Genomic DNA, 10,251 nt, shown 5'->3' on the forward strand with positions numbered 1-10,251 from the left:
TTTTTGCTGCATGTTTGTGATGGTGGTGTGCAAAATTATCCCTATCTTCCTCAACTTTCAATACTAACTAATTTTATGATGTGACGTTCATCATACAATTGGTTCAAAATCGTGTGCAGGACTAATTTAAGGTTGACTTCTAATACTATTGTAAAATAAATTTGTATGCAATTGTCTCATCTAAATCTGTGATCAATTTGTTGAAATTGTACTACAGGCTCTAAAAAAAGTAATAGTATAACACAGCTATTACTGGTATAAATTTTCTCATTTGCAAAATTAAGCACTTACTGAATCTTGGGACATCAAATTTGCATTCTCATTGTACAATTTTTTGTTTGATGTGCTCATTGTGCAAACTTACTTACCAAAAAAGCAACAGTATAAAGATTCTTATTATACAAAATTAAGCACTTACCAAATTGCCATTGTCTAGAATTTTCATTGTGCATTCGCCGGCACGATACTGGATTAGCTTACGACACCTGTTTTTGGGGGCCGAATCCCCTATTAAAGACAACAATTACGTGGCGGGCGCGTGCATTGCATCTAGCCGAAATTCGAATTTAGAGGTGTTGAATCATAACTTAACACATGCTAGCTTTATGCCATGAGCTTTTCAATCAAGCACTATTACCAATTGTGTAAATCCACCCTTTCTCTTGTTATAGGCTAAATGTCTGGGTTTGGGACATCAAATTTGCAATTTCATTGAACAAAATCACTTACCAAATAAGCAATAGTATAAAAATTCTCATTGTACAAAATTAAGCGCTTTCTAAATTGTCATTGTCTAAAATCTCCATTGTGCATTCAGTGTGCTAAATTACCTTATAAAGTGCATTGCTTATAGCTCGATTTCAAACTTTGAGACGCTCAACTATAATCTGATACACGCTAGCTTTGCGCCATGAGCTTTTCAGCCAATCGCTATTACCAATTGTGTCAATCAAAACTTTCTCCCGTTTTAGGCTAAAAGACCATTATGGCACTCTCATCATTAGGATAAAATTAAATTGTCTCGAGACAACTTGAACTCAACTCACGTTCATGTTGGTGGGTGAACAATCAAACACGTGGTGAATCTGCTTCATAATGATAACAAGAGTCGACACCGAGGGATCAAAATGCATCGTCTCTAAGGACATTTCGTTATCGCAAGCCAATTATCATTCTGGTCACTTTTCCGAAACCTTTACTTTCACATCCTAAAGATCTAAATAATCGTCAAGCTACTCTTCTACGATTCACATTCTAATCGAGAATCAGAATCACATAAACTTTCACCCTTTTATCCCACACGAGATTCTATTTCTATATTAAATTTTTAAACATAAAACCTTGTACAATATCCCGAAATTCGAAATGTATTCAACTTAGCTACCACCTCTACCTCACAGTTATTACTTTATTAAACTCTTTGGAAGTGTTTGGAAGGAAAAAAAAAAAAATAGGAAATCCAAAACGTGCTAGGAAGTTTTTTCACATGAACTATCAAAGCCATTTAGCTCTAATATCTCCACTATCAAGCTATAATCTTTTGCTAGAAAATCTAAAAAATGTCCCCAACAATAAACCCACCACAATCTCTCTCCTCTGACTCCTCCGACTATGATTCCGACACCAGCACCAAATCTTCCGGCCACCATCTCCGCCATGTTGATCTCTCTAACACCATCTTCAAAGCTTACCTTGAGATCAATGGTCATGATTCATCTTCCTCTCCACAATCTTTAGACCTTTCAAAGATCCAAACTTTCCTAAATTCATCTTCTTCAGGTGCACTTTCTTGCCTTATTTGCCTTGAACGTATAAAATCTACTGACCCAACTTGGTCTTGCAATGGTTTTTGTTTCTCTGTGTTTCATCTTCAATGTATTCAGAATTGGGGTCAACAATCTACTGCATTGGCAGCTTCACGCGCCCTCACGCGCCTCCCCATTTCGGCACAGACGGCGGCCGATACCTCGGTATGGAACTGTCCTAAATGTAGATTTGAGTACTCTAAGTTTTTAATTCCTAAGAATTATTATTGTTTTTGTGGTAAATTGGAAAACCCACCTCATGATCCTTGGGTTTTACCTCATTCATGTGGGGAGATATGTGGGAGGCCATTGAAGAATAACTGTGGGCATTTTTGTCTTTTGTTGTGTCATCCTGGACCATGTCCTTCTTGCCCCAAGTTAGTGAAAAGTAGGTGTTTTTGTGGGGGGGTTCATGATGTTAAAAGATGTGGGTTTAAGGAATTTTCATGTAATAATGAATGTAATAAGGTTTTGGATTGTGGGATTCATAAGTGTGTTGAGATATGTCATAATGGGGAGTGTCCACCATGTAGGGAGAAGGGTGTGTATAGGTGCCAATGTGGGAAGGTGAAGGAGGAGAGGGAGTGTTGTGATAGGAATTTTCGATGTGATAATCCGTGCGGTCAGGGTTTGGATTGTGGGAAGCATGTTTGTGAGCGAGGGTGCCATGGGGGAGTTTGTGGTCAATGCCCTCTTAAGGGGAAGAGGACTTGTCCTTGTGAGAAGAGAGTTTATGAAGGAATGCCTTGTGATGTTGTGGTGCCATTGTGTGGGGATACCTGTGATAAGAAGCTGAGCTGTGGCAAGCATAGGTGCCATGAAAGATGTCACCGCGGGCCTTGTGTTGAGACTTGTCGAATCATGATCACAAAATCATGTCGGTGTGGATGCGTAAAGAAACAGGTAAAAGCTCCCTTCCTTTTGTTTGACTGTTGATTTAGATACTACTATATTGCTATGGCACAGGCCAATGCGTACTAATAATTGTGTAGATTCCCTGCTATCAAGATTTGGCATGTGAAAGAAAGTGTTCGAGAGAACGTGATTGTGGGCGCCATGCTTGTAGGCGTCGCTGCTGCGATGGGGACTGTCCACCCTGTTCAGAGGTGCATCTTATTACTCAATAATGGTTACTTAGTTTTTGTGACTTCCATTCTGTTCCAGATGTATTGAATTATCTGTTTTTCAGGTTTGTGGTAGGAAGCTTCGCTGTAGGAACCACAAATGCCCTTCTCCATGTCATAGGTATACCCATTATGCCCCTGCTGCATTCAGTTTGGGTCTACCAAACATTTGGTTTAGTACATTGTGACGTGGATCATTGTTGGTGTACAATTAATTTTATTTTTTTGGAGCAAAAGATGATGATTGTGTTGTAGTGATCAGCCGTATTGTGACTATATGGACAGTATAGCAAACCAAAACAGTATTGCAAGGAAAAGTTATGCCTTGCCTTCACTTTAAAGCAATAATTCAAGAGATTCTGCTTACCTCTTTTGATGTTGTGAGGGGACAATTAATATTGTTGATATTGTGCTCTTATCTTAATTTGGCGTGAGCTATCAAGCATCAACTCCTACTATTGTTCATTAAAATCTTATTGTGCAATGCCATGCCTTTGTAGGGCATTGAATGCCAGCTCAAATCTAAATGTAAATCATCTATGCTTACAAGTATGTGCACCGTGGATATATATAGTTATGAATGTATTATTATGATGCATTTTCTTTCATCAAGTAGGAAATACAAAGTGACGCTTTTCTGGCTTACTGTTTTAGGGGCCCTTGTGCACCTTGCCCACTGATGGTAACCATTTCATGTGCTTGTGGTGCAACACGTTTTGAGGTGAGAATCAGACCTTTCAAGCTCTAAACTGCGTTCACTTTTGAAGATGTTGATTAATTCAACCTTATTGGCTGTTCGATGTCATTGCCTCCTTTGGGGATTTAAACTAAAAGCAACTAACTGGCTATTGAATAAGAAAGCATTGTAAGACAATTTCCAGACAAGTGTGTGTTAAGCATCATGGAGTTCATGATGCATGTGGCGAGACATGAATATGTTAGTGGCAAAGCAGGATTGTATTATTCCAAAGTCACGTGCATAGTCCTCTCTAAATGCTTAGCACATTAAATCTGGCATGGTTCTGGAAACCTTTCTCCTTGAGAGGGATGGTAGAACAAAATAAAGCTGTAAATCTCATACGGGGAAAGTACCTAGTACAATAGAACATTCTCTTTTGATGTGGATAATTGTTTTTTCCCAGTTATAGTCCTGTCTACTTATCTTCAATAACATGGCATGCAAGTTGCATAGCTTTTATTTGCCTTTCATTACGCTTTTATTTCTAATATGCTTTAATAAACTGTTTGGGTTCTTGTGACCAGGTTCCTTGTGGTACAGAAACAGAACAGAAGCCCCCTCGTTGCCGCAAACCATGCCAGATAGTTCCTTTGTGTAGACACAGAGCAATTCGTAAGGTACACTTCTATTTGAATTCACATAATTTTGCTCTTATTTTGTTTGGTTGAGCTCTGAATTGGTGGTTCCATATATTTATAAAAAAAATTATTGTTTTCTTCTTTGGGTTTGTGCCCTTTACCTAATGACTGCTCGTCTCTACTCTACTAAAATGTACGCACCAGCCGCACAAATGTCATTATGGAACCTGCCCACCTTGTGGACTTCCTTGTGGTGAAGAGTATTCTTGTGGCCATGTCTGCAAACTAAGGTCAGTTGTTGTCTGATTTATCAGAATTTGATTCATTGTGTGGAACCTGAGTCTATTTATCAAAGTTTAACGGAAAATGTTGTCTCTTCTTTCTTTTTTTTGTTAAAAATTCTGTATTTAGGTGTCATGGTCCCGTACCTCCGCCTAACCCAGAGTTCACTTTGAAACCAAAGAAAAAGAAGCACAATCACCCGAGTGAACCAACAGCTGGAATTCCGTGTCCTCCTTGTCCAGAGCTTGTTTGGAGGTCTTGCCTTGGTCAACACTTTGCAGCAGAGAGAATGGTTGAGATTCCTTAAGAATTAACTTCCCCTCTTAGATTATTTAGTTTCGACCAAATTTACCTTTTGATTTATATGCTACAAATATAACTTGACTAGTTTTGCTTCTTTGGTGTGTGTTTATCTGCAGATGATTTGTTCAAATAGAGCGCAATTTTCTTGTGACAACTTGTGTGGAAATCCTCTTGCTTGTGGCAATCATTATTGTACGAAGACTTGTCATGCCCTTCAAAACTCATCATCCACATCAGATCAGCGTACAAGAGGTGCGCCGTGTGATGATTGTACTCTTCCCTGCCAAAAGGTACTTTTCTGGTCAGTCTATCTGTTTGACACTCAACTTATGAACTTAGTACCACCACAAGCACCACCTTGTATAGATCCTGTAATTGCAACTTTGCAAGGTTTGGGGAGGTCTAGATGTACTAGTCTTGCAACTTATCTAGCCTATAGCTCTACAATTAATAGAGAGATTACTTCTGGAGGCCCAGCAGATTTTTTTTTCGTTTTCTGCTCCCTTTTTTTTTCTGTATTTAATTGTTTAGATAGAACAGCTAAGAAACTAGGAAGGATTTCAAGTTTTTAACAGAGATAAAAAAAAGCGTAATGTGCAGTGAGTAGTGGACTTGTGGATGTAATGAAATTGTAACGTTTAGTGCTTTTACGTATTTTCCTTTATCTTTGTTTGACCGTGTCCTTTTCAGCAGCTAATATATGTGATCTTGTACAGTATATCTTTCTGCTGATAAGAATTGTCATAAAGTGCTATTTCATTTCTTCTTAGGAAAGAACACCTGTGTGTTCACACCCTTGCCCGTTGCCATGCCACCCTGGAGAATGCCCCTCGTGCAAAGTGCTTTTAAAACGTGCATGCCATTGTGGTGCGATGGTCCATGTCTTTGAGTGTATATACTACAACACTTTATCCGTAAAGGAACAACTAAGTGCTCGTACATGTGGTGGACCTTGCCACAGGTAAAACCTTGTTTCGAGTATTTTATCATTGTAAAGGAACTCCAGCAATTTTATTTTATATTTGTTATCTTTCCTTTTCATTTAATGGTCTTTAATGGGTTTTGTGGTGGAACTGACATTTCTTTTGCTCTGAACGACTGAGATTTGCTTCTTAAATGGGCATATCTTAACCTTCGGGAGATACTTATGGCACTGTCACAACTTCATTTTCTGGTTACAAGTAGAACCAAGAACGTTAATGGAGTATAATGAGTTAAACAAGAAAAATCTATGAATATATTGAAGTTTTATTATCACTTCCGCAAATTGGCAATATTGCAAGTTGGAAGTGTTTGACTTAGGCTGTCTTCAGGTCAAAATCTGTTAAAAAAAAAATCCTGTCCAAACCATAAGGCATATCAACCACTTTTACTTGTACCAAGTACTTCCTCCGTTTCTAAATAAGTGCAACACTTCTTGTTTTCACATTTGCCAATGCATTATTTTAACCATTAATATCTTCAATTATCAATAAGTAAAAATTATAAAAAGTTGATATTAAAAAAATTCACATTCAGACGAATCTAACAAGATCTCACATGACTATGTTTTTCCTAAAATGTAAATCACCAAAGCTAATTAAAGTTTAAATTGTGAATAGTAAACACTATGCAAATGTTGCACTTATTTAGAAACGGAGGAAGTATTTGTTTAACATTAAATTACATTGCTAATGTAAATTGACATACAATTTTGGTTATATTTAATGTTATAAAGTGAGATTTAATGTTGCATTGGTGTTGCAGAATGACTTATATGATAACACAAAATAATTTGACTAAATGCCTTGTATTTTGAAGTAGAGGGAGTATTATGAATCTGTCATCCGTTCATCCTATCAATTAATGTAAGGGAATTATAGAAAGCGGCTCAACTGGATGAGTAGACGATGCTGTGAATATGCATCTATTTAATATATACATTGAGGCCTGCAACAATTTTTTCTTATAAGATATGATTTTGGTCTTTGTATCATTAAACAAGGCTCTGACTAAGTTTCAATTCTCAGTATGTGATGTATTTTTGTTGTATATGCAGAAAGTTACCTAATTGTACTCATCTATGCCCGGAGACTTGTCACCCTGGTCCTTGTCCTTCACCAGAGAAATGCAGTAAAAAGGTAATTACTGAGTTCAATATAGCCAAAGTCTTTATAAATTGCACAAACAATGTGAAGCATTTTTCCTTTCTTTTATAGTGATAAAATACTAACACGGGAGCTAAGCTTCGTAAATCAGTGTAAAAATAATGGATAATGTCTATGTCACTTGCCTATAATATTAGCTGTTGGGTTATGGTGGATGAAACATGGGGTTCTTTGTTGAGGAATTAGGATCGTATCGCGTGGACTTGACTATATGGAGTACGGACTATGAGGACTGAAGAGTGGATTGTGAACATGCCATCAAAGCATTAGTCAACTTCACCTAGTTGAAGATTGAGCTTTTTTGCTTTTTCTTGTTTACAATTGTGATATGCTCAAACAATATTTACATTCCATACACTTTAAGACGCTTCATTTTGGGTAAAATTCATGGAAACTTCTTTAAATTTGCTGAGCCATACACTTGAGCACATACCCGTGGCCGAGACGAGTACCCTAGTGGCTGAGTCCGAGTAACATAGACTGTCAGCACTGCATATACTCTGATTCATCTGATATGGCATGAGGTAATCCATGTATTGCTCCTGTTGTCCCTATCTTGGCATAAAAAATGTCTAGTAGGCTCTAATAGTCTAATAGGTTCCTGACACACGAGTTTTAATGCAATTATATCACCAAAAAAACTTGCTTATAAATTTTTGATGCAATTTTTCTTAGTAGATTTAATATTGTTGTATCTAGATGACCTGCTGCTTCCTTAATGTACAGTATTCCTTTAATCTTAGAACCTTTCATCTAAACTACTTTTCTTTTCGCAAGGTTACTGTTCGTTGTGGATGTCACAGCTTGAAAAAGGAGTGGCTGTGCCATGAGGTTCAAGCTGGGTACATCAAATCTGATCGTGATCCTAAAGATATACCCAGGACTCAATATGGAAGTGGACTTCTTCCCTGTGATTCGAGCTGTAAGAGCAAAGCCGAAGCTCGTGAGTCAGAATTACTGCAGCGAAAACCTAAGGCTCCAGAGGTAATCATTGGTTGCTGTTTAGCATTGCTGATATATTATTGCTCTGTGTCTTTTATAATTCTACTGAATGCATCCTGTAGAACAGCAAACCATAGAATAACGCTAGCTAGGTGATAAAGAAAGCTTGATAATCAACCTTTATATGAAGTCTTCTCTTGATAGGAAAAAGTCAAATAGCTGAGAACAGAGAGTTGGGTTGTGTAAATACTAGATAGTTTATTTTGGATGCTTGCAAAGTTCAGATCTTGACATTCCGAACATTTATTTGCTCATATCGTGAGTTCAGCTGGATGTCTAGCCTGTAGCCAATTAATCTGAATTGTGCCCATAATTATATTATGAGCATCGAATTGGTCCAACCCAAAAATGAGTGTGACTAATATAGTCCTTCCTCCGTCCCATAATATAGTGCATACTTCATTTTTGGTGGGCTAAACTTTAAAATCTTTGATCAAATATTCTCATTATTATATACAAAAAAACCTACTCATGTGTGATTTTGTTAGATTTCTCTTAACGTGTATTTTCATAATATCAACTTTTTATATTTTTTATTAATATGAGTTTAAAGATATTGAAGGTCAGAGTTACGTCTTGGAGACCGTGTAAAAAGGAAACAAGCACTATAAAATGGGACGGAGGGAGTAATATGTTTAATACTCCATCCGTCCCAAATTTTTTTTGTATGCCACATACCCTTTTTGCTATCTCTGTGTTTATTTATTTTTTTGTAAATTGAGCCCTACATCTACTCACCCACTTTTATTTCGTTACTTCGGACTTTCTTGAAAGTTTGTACCAAAATGGTTTGTAACAATTAATTTGGGACAAAGGGAGAATATTATAGTAAAGCTTATTGACAATAGAGTGATACTCTGATAGACCCATATACTCCAGAATCCAAACTGAATGACTCATTTAGTTGAATATAACCATAATTGAACAACCAATATGCGACCACTAACCAAATATAAATTCGAAAAGTTCTTATTTACCTCTTGTAAAACAGAAAAAGGAAACTGAGGATGAAACACATTTACCAAAGCGAAGAAAGAGGCGTGAACGAGTACAAGAAACGAAGCAAGCCTCAAATCTACAGGTGCTTAGTTACTATGCGCTTTGAGTCTTCGTAGTATGATATCTAGATGCAACGATTTGCCATCCTTTTCATGCATTCTAATTTCTGGCCGTATCTAACATTGACTATTTGCTTATGAGCAGAAACTCATAACCGTAATACAGAGGTACATTATGTTCGCCATTATTTTGGTAGCTTTAGTCGCGGTAGCATATTATGGATACAAGGGTCTCTTGTTCCTCAACAATTGGATGAATGAAGTTGAAGAACACCGTGAGAAAAGAAGATACCGAAGGATCTGATTAGTAAGACAACATACGGATTATAACAGTTGGTGAAAATTATGGAAAAGGATAGAACATCATTCTTTGTTTTTGTTACACAATACACAATACTAGTTGATTAGAGCAGTGGTTTACTTACAAATTACAATGGTGAATATTAGGTGTTTCAAAATTCAGGTATGTTAAGAGTGTAAATTATGTTTACATAAATACTACATAGTAGTCTGTATCTTGCATGTTACCTCTCTTTTCTGGAGATTTAGAAAATTGCTGGATTATGTAACAAGTATATTGTCTTATTGTAATTTCTTACTATTAATAATTATCAGTGGAAATCAATCAAGTTTCAACTTTTTTCTCCCCTTTTATTATTCCTTCATTGTACATACATACAATAAAAATGTAATGACCTTGTATGTGATTTGTAAATAAAATTTCCTGCTATATGTGGTAAGGAGAAATCTTGATATGTCGGGTTTTTTTAAAGAAATCCCTACTTTTCATTGGTGAGAATCGATTCTAAGACCTCTTGAAATTAGGAGAGATTTTCTAACCATGGAGCGATCTCTGACTCTCAAGTCGGTGAAGGTAGCGATTTCTCATTGTGTGTACATTGTCTCATGAGACTGTTTTGCACATCCATTTCTTTTACGGCCCGTTTGGTAGTTGGTCATAAATGGTGGTAATGAGAATGAATTTGTGTGTAAATTTGTGAAAAATATCATTGTCCATTACCATGGTAATGCTAATTTATCCTAAAGTGTCCACTTTCCTTCTTGAATTTTCATTCTCATCCAATACCACCTTGTAGGGTGGTAATGAGTGGTAATGAAAATTGCTTCCCCTTGGAGACAAAAACACAAGTTTAAGGGTGAGATTGCTTGTCCATGGAGAAAAAAATGCCTCCCCATGGAGATTTTAAGGGTG

General features: G+C 36.8%; 1 protein-coding gene across 1 annotated transcript; it reads left to right on the forward strand.

The window, feature by feature from the left end:
* Window positions 1–1,184: 1,184 nt before the first annotated feature.
* LOC104903324 (NF-X1-type zinc finger protein NFXL2) lies at window positions 1,185–9,684 on the forward strand. The gene is made up of 13 exons (XM_010691342.4): window positions 1,185–2,708; window positions 2,798–2,911; window positions 2,995–3,050; window positions 3,584–3,650; window positions 4,193–4,285; window positions 4,451–4,536; window positions 4,658–4,820; window positions 4,948–5,121; window positions 5,602–5,792; window positions 6,870–6,951; window positions 7,756–7,962; window positions 8,972–9,061; window positions 9,184–9,684. Exons 1-13 carry the CDS (start codon window positions 1,560–1,562, stop codon window positions 9,340–9,342), a joined length of 2,631 nt encoding a protein of 876 aa, XP_010689644.1. The 5' UTR covers window positions 1,185–1,559; the 3' UTR covers window positions 9,343–9,684.
* The last annotated feature ends 567 nt before the right edge of the window (window positions 9,685–10,251 follow it).

This window comes from Beta vulgaris, chromosome 2, assembly GCF_026745355.1.
Source record: "Beta vulgaris subsp. vulgaris cultivar EL10 chromosome 2, EL10.2, whole genome shotgun sequence".
In the NCBI taxonomy this organism is placed as follows: domain Eukaryota; kingdom Viridiplantae; phylum Streptophyta; class Magnoliopsida; order Caryophyllales; family Amaranthaceae; genus Beta; species Beta vulgaris.

Bases quoted from the DNA above. Each gene is read 5' to 3' on its own strand.
- LOC104903324 (XM_010691342.4), top strand. From the start codon at position 1,560: ATGTCCCCAACAATAAACCCACCACAATCTCTCTCCTCTGACTCCTCC. The intron at 3,051-3,583 runs GTATACCCATTA...TTACTGTTTTAG, and splicing joins TGCCCTTCTCCATGTCATAG to GGGCCCTTGTGCACCTTGCC. The intron at 6,952-7,755 runs GTAATTACTGAG...TCTTTTCGCAAG, and splicing joins CAGAGAAATGCAGTAAAAAG to GTTACTGTTCGTTGTGGATG.